The sequence below is a fragment of the Nymphaea colorata genome, chromosome 13 (genome assembly GCF_008831285.2).
Source record: "Nymphaea colorata isolate Beijing-Zhang1983 chromosome 13, ASM883128v2, whole genome shotgun sequence".
NCBI lineage: Eukaryota > Viridiplantae > Streptophyta > Magnoliopsida > Nymphaeales > Nymphaeaceae > Nymphaea > Nymphaea colorata.
Window position 1 is genome coordinate 1,213,525 of NC_045150.1, and position 23,668 is coordinate 1,237,192.

The 23,668-nt window shown below is 39.4% G+C and overlaps 2 protein-coding genes across 3 annotated transcripts in view; one reads left to right on the top strand and one right to left on the bottom strand.

Annotated features, from left to right (window-relative positions):
• The first annotated feature begins 1,957 nt into the window (after nucleotides 1–1,957).
• On the top strand, nucleotides 1,958–14,605 carry LOC116266906 (CAX-interacting protein 4). Of its 2 annotated transcripts, none has more exons than XM_031648382.2 (2): nucleotides 1,958–2,096; nucleotides 12,837–14,605. In XM_031648382.2, the coding sequence occupies exon 2, from the start codon at nucleotides 13,036–13,038 to the stop codon at nucleotides 13,999–14,001; it is 966 nt and encodes a 321-aa protein (XP_031504242.1). In that variant the 5' UTR covers nucleotides 1,958–2,096; nucleotides 12,837–13,035; the 3' UTR covers nucleotides 14,002–14,605. The 2 variants fall into 2 exon arrangements, with proteins under 2 accessions (XP_031504242.1, XP_031504241.1); XM_031648381.2 differs by lacking the exon at nucleotides 1,958–2,096 and adding an exon at nucleotides 12,058–12,195.
• Nucleotides 14,606–20,877: 6,272 nt separating this feature from the next.
• LOC116266827 (CBS domain-containing protein CBSCBSPB3) overlaps nucleotides 20,878–23,668 on the bottom strand; it is a 29,028-nt gene continuing 26,237 nt past the window's right edge. Inside the window, exon 14 of the mRNA XM_031648229.2 lies at nucleotides 20,878–21,481. Coding sequence (XP_031504089.1) covers nucleotides 21,302–21,481 — 180 coding nt within the window. The 3' untranslated portion in view covers nucleotides 20,878–21,301. The remainder of the gene's footprint in view (nucleotides 21,482–23,668) is intronic.

The following is a 23,668-nucleotide window of genomic DNA, read 5'->3' on the forward strand; positions in this document are numbered from 1 at the left end:
TGGGGGTTTACCTCAATTTTATTTACAAAAAATAGAGACCGCATACAAAAAGTGGTGACAGAAGAGGCCTCCTACAAAACATTGGAGACCCAAGACGTCTCATTACAAAAAAGACCAGAGACAAAAATTTGTTCAAGAAACAAAGCAGCTGGATTACAGTTAGCCATGAGATAATCTTCGACGGGAAAACAGAAGTGAGTTTAAAGCGTGCCCCTTGGGTGATGCAGACAGTTTTTTATTGTGTGTCTCCATTCTGAAGGGTCGGCAAGAATACAAATTTCATTGGAGAATTGAGGGACCAAAGTCAAGATATCTTCTAAGCCTGCCCATAGGTGCCGGTAATTGGGACGAGAGATTAGTTTTGACCCTTGACACACGAGCTCCTCGCGAAGTGGTGATGCCCAAAAGGATTACGCTACTGCCTGCCTGCTCCACAACAGCCAGTTGGATATGGAGGCCTCTCTTCAGGGGCGGAGGCCGGAGAATTGCAAAGGACAGCCATAGTTTGAGCTCTCTAGGATTAGTTCCATTATCCTTGAGCTTGGAGAGTATAGAACAGATATTGTTCCATACCATGGAGAAAGCTACTTCCATTGAGGCTTCGCCTTTACCATGCTTCATATTGTTGCGCAACTTCCATAAGTAGGTGACTATTAAGGGGAGACCCAGATTGCATGCCTTGGACAACCATCCTCGCTTGAATGCATAGGAGTACCATTTTTGAAGAAGAATGTGTATGTTTTTAGCTTGGGGGAGGCTTTTGTCGAACTTCCCACTCCACAGGCGCCAGAACTTCTTAGAATAGCTGCAATCTAAGAATAAATGGAAGGAAGATTCAGTGTTTTTCAAGCAAATTGGGCACTTGCTAGCAAGGGTGCATCCCAGACTCTAGAGTCTATCATCATGCAAGGAATAAAAACCACTTCGAAGCTGGTTGAGCTTTGCTACTCCAGATTTTCCCGCACCATGTAGACGGTTGGTTACGCATTCTGATGGAATTATAAACATCCATGGATTTGAAAGTAGCGACATCTCTATTCTCCCAGCATAAGCTGTCCTTAGAAAGGGATAGGCGTGTTTGTGCCAGAACCTGCCCAATCCAAGAGAGGCCACCTTCGCGATGATTTCATCTTTCCACCTTACGCAAACCTCTATGGATTGGTTAAGGAGATCTTGCATAGATCTGTAATCCATACCTGCGAGAAGCGTCGAGGGTATGCCAAAACCCCATTGGCTCAGACCAAAAAACGAGCAAATTTTTTATTGCCTACTGACCATTCAATGCAGTGTCCTACCTCCTCCCATCCCCAAAGGAGTGCCTTTCAAGACCACGATGAGGTTGGGTGGGGTTTCACCATCCAGAGATTGTTTCTGCCAAGGTATTTATTTGGCTCTGAAGATCTTAGCCCATGGTGAATCTCCAAGTCTGGCCCTGAACGAGAGCATAATCATGTGAGCTCAGTTTAGCACTGTGATATCTCTAATGTTAACCCCACCCTCTTCAAAAGGGAGGCAGAGAGAATCCCAGCTAATAAGGTGTGGACCTCGCGCATCCTCACTCCTGCCTCAAAGGAAGTTTGGCAAAGTGCCATTCAGTCATTTGGATACACAGAAGGATCTTGAAGGCACATAACCAGTAATCATGAGCTGAGCAAGCACGTGTTTGATCAAGCCAAGTGTTCCTGCAAACGACAGCATTCTGCCTTTCCAAAAGCTTTGTTTCAAGGCCACTTTGTCTTCAAGTAGGAGCAATAGCATACTTTCATGTTGCCTACAAACAAGGGAAGGCCCAGATACACCCTGCGGGATTGCGCTGACTTCCCATTCCAGGCACCCTCGGATCTATTCCAATGCAGTCTGAGATATCTTGAAAGGGATGATAGAGGATTTACGGCTGTTAATGAGCAGGAGGCGGGGGGTGTGGTGGTGGGGGTGGGAAGAGAAGGTCCATACCTCGGGGGCGAGGAACGATGATATTGTTTCGAGTCTGTTCAAAGTTCAGCTTCCTGATGAACATGTCGACAACAACAATGAACAAGAGGGGCGAGAGGAGATCACCTTGTCGGAGACCTTTGTGGATCTGCACCTGCTACCAGGTATGCCAATCCCTTTTAATCCTCTTAGTTATCCATGAGGATTCTTTCCTGGAACATTCGTGGATTGGTAAGAAAGCCCACTCAGTGAGACCTAAATTCTATTGTTAGAGATAACAACATATTGCTCTGGTTTTATTAGATACTTACTTGTCTAAAGATTCACTGGCTTTCTGGGCTCGCCAATTTAAAGATTTTTCTTTTGTTTCTAATGAGATCTGTGGTATTGCACATATTCTGATTGAATGGAGACCTAGCTCTCTTGAGGTTTCCATTATGTCAATTAGCAGGTTCTGGATTACCCTCAAATGCAAACACCACCGTCGCAATGTTCAGTTTGCACTAGTAGGCGTTTATATGCATACAAATTGGCATTCCAGAAGCGCGTCTTTCAGGGAACTGGACTCCTACCTTAGTCAGCTTCACCTCCCGATCCTCTCCATGAATGACTTCAATGCAATGCGCCACCCAGGGGATACGATTGGTTCTCCTCTCCTACACCAGTCTTGCCATGATTTCAATGAGTTCATCCATTTTTTTGACTTGCAAATTCTAGAAGATGAAGATCGTAGTTTTACCTGGACCAACAATCGGGATGGGGATGCTAATATCTGTTGTAGGTTGGACTGGATAGCTATCAGTCACCTGTGGCTTTTATTAGATTTGCTAAATTTCAATCTCTTTGTTCTGCCTCGTACTACCTCAGATCACATGCCTTTAATCTTTTGTTGAATCAGGCGACTCAACGCCGAAGTGGACATGGGATCTTCAAGTTTTTCAATTGCAGGTCTTTACAGAGTGGTGTGAATCCTTAATTAGACAGACTTGGTCCATTTCTGCCCTAGGCTGCCCCATGATCAGAATAATCGACAAGTTGGAGTGCACTAGATGGAAAATGTCTTGGTGGAACAAAAATGTTTTTGGGGCCATTTCATCTAGAATCAAGAATCTCTGCGATGAACTGATCAAAATTCAGACATCAGCCCAAAGAGGACTTTCATGGGATAGAAATTGTTGAATGGATCCTTCAGAAGGAATTGGACTCCTCTCTCTTAGAGGAACACATGTTTTGGAAGCAAAAATCTATGAACAATTGGCTATTGGAAGGGTCACAATACTAAGTTCTTTCAATCTCAGGTTAAAGCTAGATGGGATACAAACTATATTCACTACATTAAAGTTAACGAGGTAGAAGCACATTCCGATGATGACATTCTCAGCCTTTACACAATTTTTATTGATTTTTACTTTACAGATCAGTCATCCGACATCCCTTTCGAAGGCTCCCATGACGGCCCTAGTGTTTTGGATGCAGAGAACTTGTTCTTAACATCTTCAATCACCAACCAGGAAATCATCAAAGTTGTATTCAGTTCAGATAGCGACAAGGCCCAAGGTCCGGGTAGGTTCCTGTCAGGTTGTTACAAAACTTACTGGAGCATTGTTGGTGGTGATGTGAGTGCAGCCATTAAGGATTTTTTTTAGGTTGGGGAAGATGGTTAGAAAAGTAAATTACTCCCACATTGTTATGATCGGGGCCATTGATGTCGGAGATTTTAGGCCAATTGCTTTGTGCAATTGTCTTTACAAATTTATTCAAAAACTATAGCCGAGCGTGTGAAACATATACTGGCTCGCCTGGTTGGAGCAGAAAAATGAGCCTTTCTACCTAATAGGCTAATTCATGACCAGACCCATGCTGACCATGAATTGGTTAACAGCTTGGACAGACATCACAGGGCATCTGTGTTGCTGAAACTGGAACTTTTTAAAGCCTACGACAGGGTGAATTGAACTTTCTGGAGGAAGGCGTTGGAGATGCTGGGTTTCACTACTTGGTGGATAAAGAGGATAATGCTATGTGTTTCCACTCCAGCTTTTGCAGTGGTGGTGAACGGTAGAGAAGGATGTTTTCACCTGCATATTGTCCATGCTACTGCCTCCAAGAAGAGGAGCTCTCCCGTTGACGGCCTGGAGGAAAAGTGCATCAAGAGTCTTAACCCCCCCATTCAGATGAGGGCGGGGGGACAGATGTGTTGACTTTGGTTTTGAGATGTTGTGAGGGAAATATCTGCTTTCACCTCTGGTTGGGGATGGCTTGGATTGGTGGGGAGAGAATCGCAGGGCATTTCTTTATAAAACGTGTATTTCACCGATAGGTTGCACAATATCTGACTCTTTCTTCATAACCCACTTGTTGAGCTAAGAGATGAACACTCACCTGCACTTCCACCAGGGTTTAGGCGTTAATTGGAGAGGTACACTGATCCGCAGCCTCGAGAAGCCTATTCTCAGGATCGCCTTCGGCAGCGGGCCCGCCTCCAAATGTTCTCCACCAAGCACTTTCACAATTGCCTCAAAAATCTAGCTATTCCAACACAGGGTGGGAACCCTGGTAGCCAAATTTAGATAGATAGATAGCTAGATTATGTTTTCCACCTTCATCTCCATGCCTGCAGTCCATCGACTGGCAATGAGGACTTTTCTCCCAATCTCCAGACTCCCTCCTGTAGAACAATGTTCAGTTCCTCTACAAAGTCGACCCTCACCAGCTGTTATAGATGTATTCCCCTAGAAAGAATATTTATGAAGACAATAACCAGTAAAAAATAACTCTCAAAGCTAACACAAGTGTTCTCAAACTTTAACAATATATGTGTCCAAACAAAACTACTGAAAATCGAAATCACAGGGCTGCGAGCATAAGATCGAGTTTCCAACAGCAATGTTGCAGCAATATATATCAAAATATATGTTAAATAATGCAAAAAGTTAGAGACACCAATTTACGTGAAAAAACTCAATAATTGGGTAAAAAACCATGGGCAAGAGAGACTTTTATATTTATATTTCAAAGAGGCAATACAAACACATTAATATATGTTGTTCTTTTTGCAAAGAATAGCATAAATCATTCTCAATAATGAATGCACAAGAAAACAATAAGAAAAGAAATCATTGTATGTTCTTCTTTTCTTCTCCTTGTTTTCTTTACTTTCTCTCTCTACACTTGCGTCCACACGATTGATCGTGCTCTTCGTCCTCTTTCCTTCTCTTCTTTGCCTTCCTCTTCCCCTTCTCCTTGCGATGTGTGAGCCATGAGGGAAAGCCCTCTTTTCTTTTCCCTAAAAAAGTGAAAACGAGAGAGAGAGGGTCATGAGGGGTTAAGGCACTATCGGGTGCCCTTTCCCCTTTTTTTCTACACGGGTCGGGTCTTCTCTTGAGGCTGGACCCGACCCAACATACTCCTCATCCAACCTCAAGAGAGATATCATACCTGCAAAATGAACAAAAATTAATACACCGCTTTAAAGGCAGTCATCCCAACTAGGTCTCTACACTTGTCATGTTTTTCTTTAGGTAGAGACTTCATCATCATATCTACAAGATTCTTCTCTGTATGTATCTTCTCTAACTGAATCAGTTTTTGCTCAAGCACATCACTAATCCAATGATATCTAACATCAATGTGTTTGGTCCTTGAGTGAAACGCTGAATTCTTCGCCAAGTGTATAACACTTTGGCTATCACAATGCAACACATAGGTCTTCTGACTAAGGCCTATATCATGAAGAAAAATCTTCATCCACAGCAACTTTTTATAAATTTCAGTTGTTGCAATATATTCTACCTCTGTAGTAGAAAGAACAACACAATTCTGCAACCTAGACTGTCATGATACAACTCCCCCTGCAAAAGTAAAGACATAACTAGAGAGAGACTTTCTAGTGTTCAAGTCGCTTGTCATGTCGCAACAAAAAATTCTTGTATCTCTGGATTAGATTTACTAAAACACAAACAGTAATTGGAAGTATGTTTAAGATGCATTATGATCCACTTCATTGCTGTTCAATGCTCCTTGCTTGGATTTGACAAGAACTTGCTAACTACACCAACTACATAAACCAAGTCTGGGCATATGCAAACCATAGCATACATGAGACTCTCAATTGCAGAGGCATGTGGTACATTTTTCATTCTTTCTTTTTCATCTACTGAGGATTGACATTGCTCATTTCCTAATTTAAAATGTGTTGCTAAAAGTGTACTTATTGCTTTGGCATTGTTGAACTTACTAAACACCTTTTCAATATATTTCTCTTGTGATAACGACAACTTCTTGGCATTCCTATCACGAACAATCTTCATGTCTAACAATTGTTGTGCTGGCCTCAAGTCTTTCATATCAAAGAACTTTCTCATGTCCTTCTTCAATTGACTAATCAATTGACTGTCATGTCCAACAATAAGCATGTCATCTATATATAACAACAAGATAATGAAGTTACTTGATGAGAACTCTCTGATGTAGACACAATGATCTACGATCGACCTGCGATACTTTTTATTTATTATAAATGCATCAAATTTCTTGTATTATTGTCTAGGTGATTGTTTAAGTTCATACAAGCTTTTCTTTAACTTGCAAACCATGTGTTTCTTCCTAGCAACTATAAAACCTTTTAGTTGTCATGCAGATTTCTTCTTCTAGATCTCTATGAAGAAAAGCAGTTTTTACATCTAACTGCTCCAACTCCAAATCTAGGCATGCCACCAAACCAAATATTACCCTGAATGATGATGACATTTTAACCACAAAAAAAAAGAATTTCATCAAAATCAGTACCTCTTTCCTACTTGAAACCTTTCACCACTTACCGGACTTTGTATCTTAACTTGCCCTGGCCTTCATTTTTAAGCTTGTAGATCCACTTGTTTTGCAACACTTTCTTACCTTTTAATAGTTCTACCAAATCAAAAGTGTCATTCTTATACAAAGAATTCATCTCTTCCTACATAACTTGAACTTGTTCATGTTTATGCACATCATCTAGCACCACTGCATAAGATTTTGGTTCTTCACTATCTATAAACATAATATATTCATAAGTAGAATATCTACTAGATGGTATATGTTTTTTTTTTACCAGTTTCCAAGTGCTCTTCAATTGGTTCTGAATGAGAATGAAGTTCTCCCTCCAACTCATGCTCATGATCAGTTTGAATCTTCATAGGGTTGTCATCTGTATACTGATCATTTGCCTCTATTTCTTCTTCCTCTACATTTTCGTCAGTCTCACAATGCTTAGATGAAAAAATTTTAGGTCCTGCACAGGTTTGCTCATGAACACCACTAGCATTCACACCTGATTGTTTGTCACACATGACATCTTCAATCGTCTGATCTTTTCTGCAGACAACATCATGATTCATGTAGATTTTGTCATTTTTTGAATCTTATAACATGTAATCAAATTCATCATTTGCATAACCAACAAATATTAGAGGAATAACTTTATCATCTAGTTTAGTTCTATGTTCCTTAGGTACATGCATAAAAGTTTTGCAACCAAAAACTGTGAGGTGATCATACTTAATCTCTTCATCTGACCAAACTCTTTGTGGAATATCTTCATCTAGAGGCACTGAAGGAGACCTGTTTATTAAATAAATTGTAGTACGCATCGCTTCTCTCCAAAAGTATTTGGGCAACTTAGTGCAAGATAAAAAACTTTTAATTCTCTCAATTATAATTTTGTTCATCCTTTCTGTAACTTCATTATGTTGTGGAGTATAAGGAACTATCTTTTCATATCTATACCTTGCTTTAGACAATATTCTCGTAAGGAAAATGTTATGTACTTACCACCATTATCTATATGCAGTCTCTTCATCTTCTTACCAGTCTCGCACTCAACCGTTGCATGAAAAGTTATGAAGATACTACTTACTTCACTTTTGCTTTTCATTGTAAATGCCTACACCTTTCTAGATGCATCATCAATAAATGTAACAAAATAGATGTTCTACCTTTAGACATCTAAATAAACTAAATCTAATATATCTTTAGTTTTTTAAGAGTATTTTTTTTTTCAAATAAACTTTATGCAACTTACCAATCAAATAATGATCACAAGAAGAGAACAGTGCACTGTCTTTGGTAACAAATTCTTCTTGGTGAGCAAATCGATTGATCTTTGTCTCATGTGACCTAACCTCTTATGCTACAAATCTGACGAAGTACTACCAATAACTGCATTTACCTCCACACTACTTATTCAAGACTTCATACCATACAAAGAGCCAAATCTGCTAACTCTAGCCAACATTAGTGTCCCCTTTGTCAGTTTTCAACATGTCTGACTAAACGAAGTATAATATTCATTTTCACTTAGTTTTTTTACAGAAATCAGATTCATTCTAAGATCTAGAACATGTCTCACATCTCTCAAAGTCAATTTGCATCTTGTGCTCGTCTCAATGTAATCTCATATCCCAACAATCTTTGAAGTGTTAATGAGCATCACCCGCTCTATAGAATAAAAATAAATCTCTACATGGTGTGGCATGATATGATGTCATAATATCTAAAATCCATGTAGAATCACCATTCTGAACTGTAAGACAATCATTTTCTTCATATAAAAATAATACTACCTTGTCATCTGAAGCAACTGCAGTGTACTCTTTTGGCTTCACGTTCTCTTGACACTTTTTTTTTTTGCTCTTTTTCTTCTTTTCATTTCCTGCAATCAATCTTCTTGTGATCTGGAATACCACAATGAAAGCATTTACTTGTCATCTTGAGCCTTAATTTGGACCTAGATTTTGATATGTCATGCTATTTGTTACGGTTTTTCTGTCTGCCCCTATCTCTCATCACTAACACTTGTGAGCTACTAGTACCAAGAGGCTTTCTTCGTGTCTTTTCATTTAGAATACTGCTGGTTACATGCTTCATCGTTAGTGCACCATCTGGAGCGCAATTGCTCAAATAAACAATTAAAGTCTCCTAATTGTCGGGAAGAGAACTGAGCAATAAAAGTGTTTGTAACTCATCATTTAATATCTTTTTCATAGCTGACAACTGATTGATTATGTTCTACACTTCATTCAATTGCTCTGACACAGGTTTTCCCTCTCTAAGTTTCAGATTTATTAATTGCCTAATCAAGAAAGCCTTCTTCCCAGCTGTTTTCCTCTCGTAAAAATCATGCAACTTCTACCATAACGACTTCGCTCTCGTTTCTACGGATATCAAATGAAAAAAACACAATTATCTAACCATTATCTGATGGTGCCAATGGTTTTCCTATCTAATAATTTTCATTTTTCATCTGACATATTCGTTGGCTTCTGGTTCTCAATAGGTGCATACAAATATTTACAATACAGCAAATCCTCCATTTTTGGCTTTCCATATAGTCCAATTATTTTCGTTTAGAGAGACCATCCTAGTGGAGGTCGACTTCATCTTTTAATAAGAATGCACACAACCAACCTGACTCTGATATCACTTTGTTATAGATGTATTCCCCTAGAAAGAATGTTTAAGAAGACAATAACCAACCAAAAACAACTCTCAAAGCTAACACAAACGTTCCCAAACTTCAACAATATATGTGTCCAATAATTACGCAGCTAATGGCAGTTTTCAACAACAATAAAACAGCCTAAATCAACTAGTTTGATAGTTGGACATGCACAAAACTGCTGAAAATTGAAATCACAGGGCTACGAGCATAAGATCGAGTTTCCAACACCAATGTTGCAGCACTGATAGTGCCCTAACCCTTTTTTTCCATACGGGTCAAGTCCTTTCTTGAGGCTAGACTCGACCCAGCACCAGCAACAACGACCCAGAGCTTTTCCAAACCAGTCATGGTGAATGAAAAATCCATATTTCCTCTACCATTTCCTCCCACAAAACAACCTATTGCCGACCACTGGAATAACTTCTTCAGGTTTTCAATACCTTCTTTCGGCACAATGATGCGACGCATTCCCTCTACCGAAGTCACCAACAATGGTGGTTCGTTGACTTCCTCATCTAAGTCGTCCTGCAATAAGCGCTCTGCCCATGATTTTAGGGAGGCCTTTGGATGCGCACCATCTTTCAACTTGGCTGAGTTTTTCCTGCCACCGTTGGTCCGACCCGATATCACGGAAGAAGGTTTTCCAATTGATGTACCCGAACCATCGATCCCTCTAGTCGAGATGGAGCCGTTTGGTGGGTGGTGCCGTGACTCCCTTCGGATGAATCTCTTTTTGCCCTGTCGATCTGCCTCAAATGCTTGACGGTGATGTCACCCAGCAAAATGGCCATGGGCACAACACAACAGCCGTAGAGCACATAGGGATTTTGTTTCTAATCTTTAATTCACGGTTCTCAAATCATAAGGATCTCAAATATGAAGCTATCGGTGCTGTCTTGAGTTATTTTGCATCAGTTTCCACTTTAATGAGTTCCTTTTAATAATGAATAGAAACTTTGTGCCTGAGCAAATACATGAAAGCCACAGCACCTTAAGTGGGCAGCGATGAGATAAGAGACAAGCATGAAGGACAAGTGGGTGCAAAATCGTCTAACATCATTCGTGGGAATGTAGTTGAAAAAGAAGAATGAACTTCCCTTCTCTCATGCCCACAGCCTTGCAGTTTGAACAATCCTATTGCATGGTTGGAGTGGTCTTACCCGGCCTAAGTAACTGGGTTGCCTATATGTCTGCAGATTCAAACAACATACACAAGCATCTCATTTGGACAATACACCAGAGAAAAAATAATAGTACATACAAGATATATTTCCCACTATGCTATCTAAAATTCTCACAAATTCAAGCTATTGAAGCAAACAAAGGTTTTGAGTGCATGCTGTGGCCTAAGGCTGTTACTGGCTGTCAGAATAGCCAATCCAGTGGTGGGTGAAGGTGTCATGCAACAATGTCAGTGAGTCTTGAGACATTAGGCAGACTCAATGCACACTTCTTCTCATTGCTTGTGTCTCAAGCTTTAGGTTCTCTTACTTTCTTATGCCCAAGGTAGAGGGCACCTACCTGAGTTTTGAGTCTTTCAATTGTGTCAGCGACCTTACGAACCAAGAGGTCAAGGCACTGCCCTACTGTAGGAGTGCCAATTATTTCTCTTATATAGGAAAATAGAAATTAATTGGCTGCTAGATATTCCCGGAGTTTTAAACATTTGAAACTCATAGTAAAATGGATAAAGACTGGTCATAGTTTAAATATCTACCCATCCAACAACATTCAATGGCCTGCTATGTTGAATGTCTGGATATTTAAAACCCGTTGCTAAAAGCACCATTAACATTCATCATAAATTGGTACTACACCATAAAACCATTGCTAATATTCAAAATTGTCGCTACAATGCACCATATCTTGGGAACATTAGCAATAGATTTAGTGGCTTTAATTTGTGGTACTATATATATATATATATAGTTAATCTATGCTTTCTTTCCATGGAGGGAAGGGAAGGCAAGAGAGGGGTGCAAATGAAAATAAAGAAAAGGAAAGGAAGAGGAAGGGAAATGAAAGTAAATGAAAGAGAATAAATGAAATGATTATAAACTCTGTTTGAATAGAAAGGAAAGGAAATGAGATCAAATGAAACCATTTCCTTTTCATCCCAATCCCTCCAATTTTATCATAAGGATTGGATTTGCATTGGGTTATCTTTTCATTTTCATTTCATTTGTTTCCTTTTCTTTGTAACGAAACATGTTTCTCTGTTTTCCTTTCACTTTTTTTTTTCTTAATTAACCAACCAAACAAAGGATTAACTACTCTTTCCTTTTCTTTTTTTTCTTTTATTTCCTTTCCCTGCATCTAAACAAGCCGTAAAAGAAGAGGCCAAAAGATGAATAACCCTTCAAAATTGGAAGAATAAAATATCATTAATGATGAACTTTTAAATAAAACAAAAATATCTCTTTTTAATTTAAAGAAAAAGCACCTCGCATGTTAAAGTTGACACGAGAGGCTTGGTAGTTGGTACAAACAGCGCAGCGAACTAAATAAAATTAGTATTGTGAAATTGCGGAGAAAATATTAGGAAGAAATGTTTTTTTTCTGATCCGAATGGCCCCGTGAATAAATATAACACAGCACCGTCGACCCTCGGGCTAACTTTCAAAACCCTTGGGTCTGGATTTCGGTTCCAAAGCTCTCATATCCGAGAGCCGGATCCAAAGCCTGTTTGCAGGCCTTCCTTTTCTACCGGCCCGGATGCTTCTCATCCTTTCTCCATCTCTCTCTCCCTCGCTCGCGCTACCCTCGACCGCAGACGATCGTGTTCGGTGAGTGTCGTCTCCCTTCTCTCATTTTTCTCTCCCTTTAACCATCATCTTCCTTCTCTTGGTGAGTATTATTTTCTGTCTCTCTCTCTCTCTGTGTCGGTGAGTCTTCCTCTCTCCCTTTCTCTCGAGTTGTGAAACCTTCGGCCAATGCAGCCTAGGGTTTTTTCTGTTTCTTTTCTCTCTCTTGTTTTTCTTCCTTTTTTTCTCTCGCTCGTCTCTCGCTGGGGGTGGCGGAGGGTTTCCTCTGTTTTTCCCCCTCTATGTCTCTCTCTCTCTCTCTCTCTGTGGGCTAGTTCTTCACGTTTCGGAATGCCTCTGCTAATTCGTTGCCTGTATACGCATGTACATATCTGCTTTTATCTTTTTGCATGTCTATGTGTGTATGTATGCCCACGCGCGGATCACTGATTCGCTAACTTCTGATCTTAGGGCAGATCGGACCCTCGGATCGCCTGTCGTACGTTAGCCTAATTCCCTTGGATTAGCCTCCGCGGTTCGAGGTCCCAACTGTGTCGTCCCTTTTGTGCGCACTCGATTGTTGATTTTCTGCTGCATCTGGCGAATTTGCTTGTTTGCTCTATGTAACCCTAGTTTGTGCTTACTGCTTACCTACTCTTTCTTCCCCTCTTTTCTGTTGGCAGGTTGTTTTCGAGGGATTCTGTTGCGAGATTGAACTAAAATTGCGATAGCTACCCTGTCTTCTTGATCTAAAGGGGGCGCAATTCCCGTCCTTCCACATATATCTAACTCCTGTTTTTCTGCAGTAGTAAGGCCGTAATAGTCGTCGGATTGAGAAAACCTGATCTCAAAAGCTTTTCTTGTGGAAATTAGGGTTCCAAGATGCCGGCCACGGCAGGAAGGGTTCGCATGCCCGCGAACAATCGGGTGCATAGCAGTGCGGCCCTTCAGACGCATGGTATCTGGCAAAGTGCGATCGGCTATGATCCGTACGCGCCAAACAAGGATAGTTCGAAGCAAGGATCTGAGCAATCTGACACCAAAGCTGCTGCATCTGTGCCGGAGGGCGAAAATGCCTACGCCAGTTTCCAAGGATTGCTGGCCTTGGCACGACTGACTAGCTCCAATGCCGACGAAGCACGAGGTGCCTGCAAGAAATGTGGCCGGGTTGGTCATTTGACGTACCAGTGTCGAAATTTCCTGAGCGTCAAGGAAGATATTGCCCTTCAAACGATCGCGACCCATCCAGAGAAATCAAAAGCCAATGGGAAAGATAAAGGTGCTGAGTCTGAGGAAAGTTCGGAGGAAGAAGATGAAAGCGAGAGTTCTGATAGCAGTGTGGATTCTGAAATTGAGAGGATAATTGCAGCACGGTCTGGGAAAGGTTTGGTAAAGAAGAGTTCGTCAAGCCTTAAAAGCAAACATAGGGCACGTGAAGAGTCTGACTCGGACTCTGAGGAGAGGAGTACAAGGAGATCAAGGAAAAAGAGGAGCTCAAGGACATCAGACGAATCTTCAGAAAGCGAGGAAGAAGATCGAAGGAAGAAAAGAGAAAAAAGGAGGAGAAGGCACAAACATTCTGAAGCTGATAATGGCAAGCAGAGAAAGAGTAGGAAGGAGAAAAGGAGGAGGAGGGATTACTCTTCTGCTTCTGACAGTGAGTCTGACGAGGATGATCTACATCGAAGAACAAGAAGGTCTTCTGATTCCGAGAGGGATTCAGCCGTCAAGAAGAGTAGGAAGCATAAGAAGCGTGAGAAGTCACCAAGTGATTCTGACGACTATGAATCCACAAGGGGAAGGAGTAGGAAGAGGTCTGAGAAAAGGAGCTCGAAGCACCGGAACTGAAGAATGTGACTGAAACAGGGAGACGACTGAAAGGGGATTGTATGTCACGCTTTGGATCTCAAAATGGGTGCTGAAAATATTTGCTCGCCTGTGGATGAACTGTTGTATGTTCTGGATCTCAAAAGATGATTGAACCATGTCCTGCTTGAGGACAAACTTGGTATGCTATGTTTTATTTGCGATGTTGGTGAATGACTTCTATTGTTTCTAAAAATTCCTTCCCCTTGTTAAATGTATAGCGTAATGGCCTTTTGTCAACTTCATGAATCTGGCTATGAAGCTATCTTGATTTAGGTCTCAATAACCAGGTCTTTTTGTTAGTATTGCTGGCTTCCTTTCGGATATTATGTTACAAGTGAATGTGAACTCAGAAGGGTGACTGAAAATCTTAGCTTGCTTGTGGATGAAATGTTATGTCCTGGCGCTCAAAGGATGACTGGACAGTGGCATGCTTATCATCGAACTTTGGTATTGTTGTGTTTTATTTGCTGTGTTGATGAATGACTTAGGTTGTCTTTAAAATTCCAGTCTTAAAATGCTTGAGAAAAAAAGCTTGATGGCCTTGTAAACTTTATGAATCTAGCTATGAAGCTATCTTGATTTAGCTCTCTGTGACCAGCTCTATTCTTTCTTGTTACTGGTTTTGGCTTTTCGTTGGTACTTCTGTTACACGTGAACGTTGGGAAAAGATACTCGACTGGTCATCAGCCTATTTGCGAAGATGCAAAACAATCAGTTACGACGTAGGAGGAGATTTGCTTTCTGAGAAGCATGTTAGCAGACATGCTTGGCATAGTGCCTAGATGCTTGCGGTAGCATGCAGCTTTGTTCCTTGCAGTTGCAGCGCCTAGCAATTGATGGGCACCAGGTAGATGTCTCAAGTGGGACACAAGTGCTACAAATCGGACTTTGCTTGTCTCAGGTAGCCAGACTCATCTATGCTGCTGATGGGGCCAGTCAAAGTGCCTCACTGTTCATGTTTTAAGTTGCAGGCTTGCTGCCAATCTGGGTGGTCTCATTTGTAGCCTAATGCTTATTTGTGGACTTGCTCAGGTACCTATGCTCGTTGCAGTAGGTTACATGTGCTTCCTGTTGTCTTAGCAGTTCTACACCCATTAACTAATACCTTTATAACTTCCGAGATCTTGTTGCACGGGTTCTGAGACGGATAGATGTAGACAGGGGCAGAGTGAGAAATTTATGACTAAACAGCACTAGTAATAAATTGAAACTTTCAAGACAAAAACATGTAAATGAGAAACATGGTTCTAAAGTGTTCATATAAAAATAAGTGTTTTTTGTGGGTTTGTGCGCACAATTGCCCACATGTAATACAAATAAGGGGCATTAGAAATAAATTTTGAAACTTTTTAGAGAGAAAAATTGTTCCAAGAATTAGTATAAAAATAAGTGTTCTTTGTGGCTCTGTGTCGGCAATTGCCTACACATTCCCACACTTTGCATCACCCCTGTTGAATTACTTCTTCCTTTGCACGCGCACAGAAAAATAAAAAAATTATTGCTGTTACTTTTTGGCGGTTATTTTCTTGGACTTAATTTTACATTCTAGTTGCAGTGGTGAAGCAGTAGGAAATGTAGGCCATTACCGGATAGTTGCGGGCGTGAATCCCTTCTTAGATGAACATAACAAAAAACTATGACCCGTGTTGTAAATTATGACCAAAAGGCCGGGATTAAATGAAATTTTTACTGAAATAAATTATAAAAGGAATAATAGAGTAAATATTTGACTCACATTTTGGCAAGAAGGTTGGCAGTCAGCTGGAGTTGCAGATGGACATATTAGAGTCGGTGCATTCTTTTGTTTCCTTTATGCACAGTAGCAAAGCCATAAATATTTGATTAGACACTAAGAATTTAAACTTTGAGGTCATGTTTGATTACCGTAAGTATGACTTTAACATCACGTTTGGTTACCATGGATATGAGATGCGTGGTGATTTGAGATCAATGCAGATTTGAGGTCTGATCCCACATTGGATTTTAATTTCATGTTTTTTACACTATAGCATGGATTTGATATCCACATTAAAGGTGGATAAAACTGTAGATTTCACTTAGCATGGATTTCAAATCCTCTCGAATCTGAGACGCGTAGGGAATCAAATGAAACATAAATGATATTGTTAATATATAAATAAGATAATTTTCGGGGGCTGATGTGGGCAACATCCAGCAGCAGCCCACATTTGGCTCCACTACTACTTGGGCAGTATCATATTTGAGTTGGACCCAAAAACAAAAGCAATCAGTTCTCCTAGATCTGGACCAATTGCATTTATTGTTCCAAATAAATAAAAATATTTGTTTGTAGTTTTATGTATTCTCTTTGCACCAGAGAAGTCATAGCTTTGAGATCTGTGATTGATGCCTTCTTATAATTCTTGATTCTTTTCAATTTTGGCTCTTCATTGACTTTTATTGAAACTTCGTTTAACCTTGAGCGGTCCTTTTTTTTTTTGTTTGAATTGTAAACAAAAACTATTCAAAAACATAAATAAAAACTGTCAAATTAGATCATAATATTTTATTTTCCAGGTGAACGGGAGGTGAACAACTTACCGCTTGGAAAAGATGCTCAAAGGCCTCCCAACCCTGCCTATTTTAGGGGTCTTGGGTTGCATCGGAACTTGGGTATGATACAATATACCCATCAGCTACGGTGTCCTACCAATCAATGTTTACGGTCCAAAAGAGTAGCACTTATAAAAATCAAACTGTCAACCAATGTAATAGCTATGCTACATAATATTTTACTTTGGCAAATGCTAAAAGAAAACAAAACATGGTTTTCACTACATGTCATACTATTTATATCTCTTAGTCTTAGGTTACCATATACAGGTGGCTGGTGATACAAACCTATGACCAACCAAGAGAGAGAGAATATGAAAAATGTACATGCATCTGCCTTTCATGTCACTTATCTCGCAATTCAATGGCGACTAGCCAGTCAAATTAGTCGTAAATAATTCATCTGCACAGTGAGCAGCTTCAATGCCAGTGACTTTTTGTATTCAAAACTTTGCAGGCTTAGCGGCACGGAGATAAACTAACAAAAAAAAAACTAAGTTCTTCCTTAGTATAGGAAACTAGAAGAGTTTATTTCAGAATTCGATAAATATTAACGGTGGAGTTTTGTAAATATTCTGGTATTTTTTGGTATTTAGGCTCACGAGAAAAGATTGGGTAAACCTTGATGTGATCCTTAAACTAATTTTCGTGTTTTTAGATATGATTTCAATTATTCAGCATTTCCAAATTTTGCATGTTGTTAAAAAGCTAAATATGAATGAAAGACCTGCTCATTCAAGACCTGCTCATTCACACGAAGTCAGTATTCTTAAAGCATTAAAGCATACAACGATCCAGTGATTTAGAGTTTTTGACCATCCCATTGACTTGTGGATGTATGAGTCAGTATACTATTACCAGGATTTTTTTTTTTCAAAACTATCAACATCACGTAATTGTGTGCTTTTTATTGCACTGTCTAATTGAGAGCTGAAGTTTCCACCTTTTCCCTTTATCCCTTTAGGGTATCAGGCTTGTGTGCTTTCGTGCTTTTGATTTTAGGGTATCAGGCTTGTGTGCTTTCAGTGGTTTTGATTGATGCCTTTTTTTAGAGCATAGTAAATTTGATTGTGCATATATTTTCCATTAAATGTATGTGATTTTAAAGACATGGGAGGAAATGTTTAACCATTGGATGCCTTGGCTTGAGAAAGACGCCTCACTATCTCAATTATCAGAGTAAATATCAGAGTGACAAAAATTGAAACCCATGTACTCTTTTTTTGGGCTGGTGTAGGGCACTGCCCATGCCAGCCGATACAAGTCCTTGAAAAGGTAAAGTTTATTACCAGTGAGCTGAGCTGAACCCTGGTTACAGCCAGATATAATGCCCCACACCAAACTCACGTCAATGCCCATAAGGACCAAACCTATTGAGGTTAGTTAGTGCTCCTTTGATACCCAAAGTAAGCCTCTGGATTCAAAGGCGCTGCGTCAGGATCTTGCCATTGATTTCATCTTTATGAAAACAGTAAGACTGGAGCAGAGAGGCTCCAGTTGATTTTGATCGGAACAGAAAACGAACCGGTTTGGTAAACTGGAGCAGAGAGGCTCCAGTTGATTTTGGGGGCAATTTTTTTTTGTTCTTTTGAAAATCCAAAATCATTTTAATTCAAAATAATAATGTGCGGAAATAATTTCTTCAAAGCATCCACTTTTCAAAACAATTACCCTTCATCACCAACTAACTTCCAACTACAAAAACTTAAATAATAAATCAGATTCCACCTTCAAAGACATATTTTCATGAAAGCACAGAGTACCAAAATTCAGAGTTATCCTAAAATCTTTGAATTTACAAAAAAGATCGGTCGGGAATCATCAAATCATTACCACAGCACAACAAACCCGTCACCATCCTTTCTATTCAGGATCTCCTAAAAAGAGAATTGTCGTGAGAACTTGGGATGTTCTCGGTACGATGTCTACCCTTGGTTTATACTAGCATATATCGAGCATTACGAAATTAAACTTGTCTTGTTGCTTCATAAATTCTTGAAACAGTGCATGGACTCATAACAAATTTACACGTGGATAAAATCATTTAAGAATGAATTATAATATTATAACAACAATGAGTATAAGTATATGTGCATGCATGTAGTAACTATTATCTGTTGGTGATAATTAAGTTTCTCTTATGCATTCACAGCGGACACTATGCAGGTGGTGTCTCCACTGGCACTAGTATTTTCACATAACATTTTTGCTATAGTGCCCAAACACTAATATTTTCTTTTACTATAATGCCTATGAAAACAACCGACAACAACTACAACATGTGCTAGTATTAGACTCACAGATCAACTGTTGTCCTCATCCATTGAACATGCCCTTCAACTGTTCTCTCTACTCCTCGTGGCGAGGGAACGGGTCACCCTATGATGGGCATGCCCAAAACACATGCAGCCTCACTGCAAACGACACAATAACCTGGATGGCAATGGCATAACACTGGCTCGCCTAGACCCACCCAAACAAAAGGGCAACCCCTGCACCTTTCACATGCCAGGAGAGTTTGTGTCACCCAGATCCACGAGCAGTTTGAACCACACACAGTCAGGCCCGATTATGCATTAACCATTATGAGCATTCAAGTTCAATTCAAATATTTTAACATGCTTTCCATGTATAAACTTGTTTTGCTCATATGACTCATCAACTGCATGTTCAACATATATGAACATTTTACATGGTGTGGCTTGGCTGAACCATAACAACCAACATAATCAAGGCCATCAGAATCAATCAGCAGTTACTTACAGTAACAATCAAAGTCACCAACATGGATCTCAAGTCCAAATTTAAACAAGTTTGTGACATTGCAAGACCACAATGACATCCACATGTTAGTACAGATCCATATCCAAATCTTTCAGCAACTAATCTTCAGGCCTAAATCCATATACTGAACCAAAGCAACCTGAATGACAAGAAATAACTCATATTCTTCTGCAATGTAGTGGTGCAAATATATAGATGCGCACCGTGCGCATCATCCCCACGAGTGTGCATCGCATCATGGGGACGGTGCGCAGTGCACCAGATCGTGTGCATCATATCATAGCTCATGCCTGATGCGGCGCATCAGCAGGCATCAACGACATGCACTTTCTTTTTATGTTTTAATTTTTTTGAATGCTGTAATGTTTTTTAAACATTTTAATGGTTTATTTCCTTGATATTGCTGTGAAATTACATTGCAGCAATGGTCGACAGTATGAGCTACAAGATACGGTGACCCAAGTTTCATAATTAGTTTATCTCACACAAATCGTTTACATGTAACTATTTGATATGAAAAAAAATTGATCACATCAGAGTGTTTCCATGTGTGAATCCACTTTGAATTTGATAAATGCATTGCTTGTGAAGTATTTGTTTGCATATGTCCTGATAGGTCTACCTATTGTTGATTGGCAATTAGAAACAAATATTAGAAAGTTCCAATAAATGTGTTTTTGAAGCTTCCCTTTAAAATTGGAAGTGGATGTCCCAGCATGAATCTCATCAATCACTTGTTATAATTCCACATAGTGATCATTTTGAACCAATAGAAAATTTTGGTGGAATATTGATACCATGTATAATATCATGACCCTCAATAGTCACATATAGGTTTGCACGGCAAAGAAAGGGAGGATGTCCATGACACGCACGGGTGGAATGAAATGAATCCTCATTGAATTTTTATTTTTCCATTAGAAGGAGCTTGTACATGTTCTATGAATACCCAACCGGTATAAAAGGTTTCTAAGGTTAGTTGAATCTCTGGTTCTCCAATGGATTGACCCATAATAATACAATATTATGACAAGTAACCTTGATTCAATCACTAAACATCCTTCGATAGACTCCATGAAGCTAGACAAGTCCTTAAGAATGGCAAATTGCAAAGCTATAAATATTTCTGTTGTATTATGTCAATGCTAACCTCTGGATATAAGAACATATACGCTGGTTCAACTAGATACCAAGAGATTGTTGGAAATCTTTGTCTTACTTTCACTAATGCAGCCATTGTTTGTTCTAGTAATAAAGTATCATTAACTTTATATATGCATGAAGAACAAATCAGGTTAAGGTCATGAAAAAATTGTGAGACATTTGAAGAGGCCATAAGTGATGGCATGGAATGACATCTGTCTGCATACACTTTGGAGTTCATTTAAAGAGAGTTATTATAAGCACATTGCACTGAGAGAACTTCAAGTTGAGAAAAACTATAATATGTCCTATAAGCAGACCAATAGTTTTGAGGAAAACGAAGGCAACGCACTGTTATCTGACAAGTTAATATATTTTCTTCTTTCATGTTTAACCAGAAACCAAATACAAAATTTGAGTGGAACACGCCTAATTTAAGAGGACCAGTTGCACTGAAACCACATAATTACTTTTCACCTGCACAAATATATCAGTGCAACACAAAAGCTTTTGGTTTGCACTTGTATAGTTGGCCTGATAAAGCCTCTGATACATGAAAGTAAATCACACAGTGGCACTCTAAGTGCCTATAAATAGCTACTATTATGCGGTCTTTGTGAACATTGGTGTCCCAGCTTGAGGTGATCTGTAACTCCCACCACGGCGCCCCAGCATAGCGCATGATCATCAGCTAAACAGAATAAATCTGTCGAGTAGCCCTGCGTTGAAGTACCAGAAAATACAACTGATGCTTGATTGGGTGGACGACGCTTGGTTTTCATGAGTTAGATCTCCTCAAGTAGACCATCAAACCAATCCCGGTTACTACGGCTGCCCCAACAATAACACCAGACAGAAGATATGCACGTTGACCTCTTTGGTGGGTGCCCAAGTCTGATGGATGCCCCGACATTGGAAGCTCCGGCAGGGATGGGTATTCCAGTCGCAGTCTCAGAACCTGAAAGAAAAGACCAATTTACTTACCAAAAATGTACACAGGCCAGCCAAAAACAGGAGGGGTACATAAGTGTGTGGTTCGCAACCCATCAAAAAGTGGGTTTCCGAGGCAAAACATTGTTTAGCACGCTTTAAAATTTTCATAAAACAATCACGGGCCCCCCAAAAAAAAATTCCAGCTCTCAATAGCAACACATGAAACATACACAGGGAACGAATCATGCAGAGTGTCATAGATTCTAGATTAGTTTTTACAACCACCGGCTTTTCACTAAACAACTGGATAGACATCCTCATGTCATTTCAAACTAGCAATTCACTCATTTCGATTCAAAGGAACAGTTTTCCTAAGCAAAAAAAAAAACTAAAAGCAAATACATCTAAGTGATTAGTTTATGGGAAAAAGCAAACAACATTCTAGGAACATACACTCCAGCTAGAGTGCCATTCCAATTATACTAGATGTCTCCAAAGAGCCAACTCTCCAGCTTAAGTGAATTGCAGTCAAACTAAGTCATAACAGTCGCTGCACTCATAAGTTCCAGGTAGAATGTCGCTTCAATTATATCAAACGTCTTGGAACAGCTAACAATCCAGCTGAAGTGAATTGCAGTCAAACTAGTCAGACAGACCTTTCAAGACAGTTGCTACACCCAAGTCCACCTACTGTATCATTCCAATTATTCAGATGTCTCTGAAGAGCTGAAGCAAATTTTGGTCAAGCTAAGTCACAGGACTCCTCAAAACAGTTAATGCAACCGAGCTGACACAACTCGGATGTGGCAACTGACATTTTTTTTTTCTTACATCATTGAATCACTAATGTAGATAATATACATACATATATCCTCGCCATACCCACACCATGTTTTTTTTTTTAAGAAAAAGCTGCACCTGAAGCACCCCACACCTGTCTGACACAGCAGTGAAGTGGACATGCTGAGAGAGAGAGAGAGGGAGACAGAATAAGCCAAAGGTTTACAACCCTGCAGACCTATACCAAAAGAGAAAATGCTCAAGTTTTGTAGGCTAAGGAAATACACTTTTTTTGTAATAATTGATCATACGTTTTTGTGCAATAATTGTTCCTATGTTTTTTTTTACCATGTTAAATAGTTAGGTGTTTTCAAAAATCTAACCATATAGATGGATCTAGAGAGTTGAAAATTTTGAAACCAAAAAAAAAAAATCAATTTCTAGGTATGCGTTTATTTATTGTGCTTTTTTTTGTGTTTGAATGTAGACAACATGTGTGTGTGTCTGTATGTGTGTATGTGTGTGGGCATGTGTGTAAAGAGAGAGAAAGAGAGAGGGAGAGAGATCAATGTTCAATATAAGTATAACTACGTATTTACCATGTTGCATTATATCAAATCTGACAAACAACCACCTATTCTTCAATAAGAGCATCACCTTGGTGAATATCAAAATTTACATGCTATGGAAATCTACACAATCAAAAAAAAAATCTAATATGCCTTATGTTTGTCAATTTTTCTATGTATGTCATATTTTTCTTAATAATTGTGCAAAGAATAAACAAGACCTAGAGCACTTGAATTCAAAATCATATAAATTTACTCTCCAACACGAAATTGTCAAAACATTTCGTCTTTGCACTCCAATGTAAAAGAGCAGCAGATCAAGCAATAGATAGTAGGTGGATTGGTTTGAAAGTCAATGAATTAATAAGAGTATATTATTATTCCTAACAAAAATGAAAGTAAGATACTCTGTGACTGTAAGGTATGGACAATTTCGTCCCCTTCTAAGACAGAAGCCTCGTGCTCAAAGATGCCATTTATGAAACCTGAAATTTTTGCAGTTTTGCATAGTATTCTTTCAAGTTGGAATTTGCTTGCTTGCCCACAAAGAAAGGGACAAGTGCAACATAGGCAACCATTTTTGGAGTTGGGTAAAAAAAATTCTCGCCTCAAGAAATAGAGAAATGTTAAGACTGATTATCAGGGAATTAAGGCTAAACAGTCGATAAGAGAAAAATAATACAATAATAATTAATAAATTAGAGTTCAAAAATGGATGTTAGACTAATTAGTTACAGTTTGTAACTGGTGGTGGTGTTCTTTATCCCTATTTCTTTCTACTTTTACCTTTCTTTCTTTTCCTTAGTATTCTACTCTTACCTTTGTTTACTCTTTTTCTTCCCCACCCACCACCACCTCCCCCC

Excerpts from the sequence above, each read along its gene's own strand:
- LOC116266906 (XM_031648382.2), top strand. The coding sequence starts at position 13,036 with ATGCCGGCCACGGCAGGAAGGGTTCGCATGCCCGCGAACAATCGGGTG.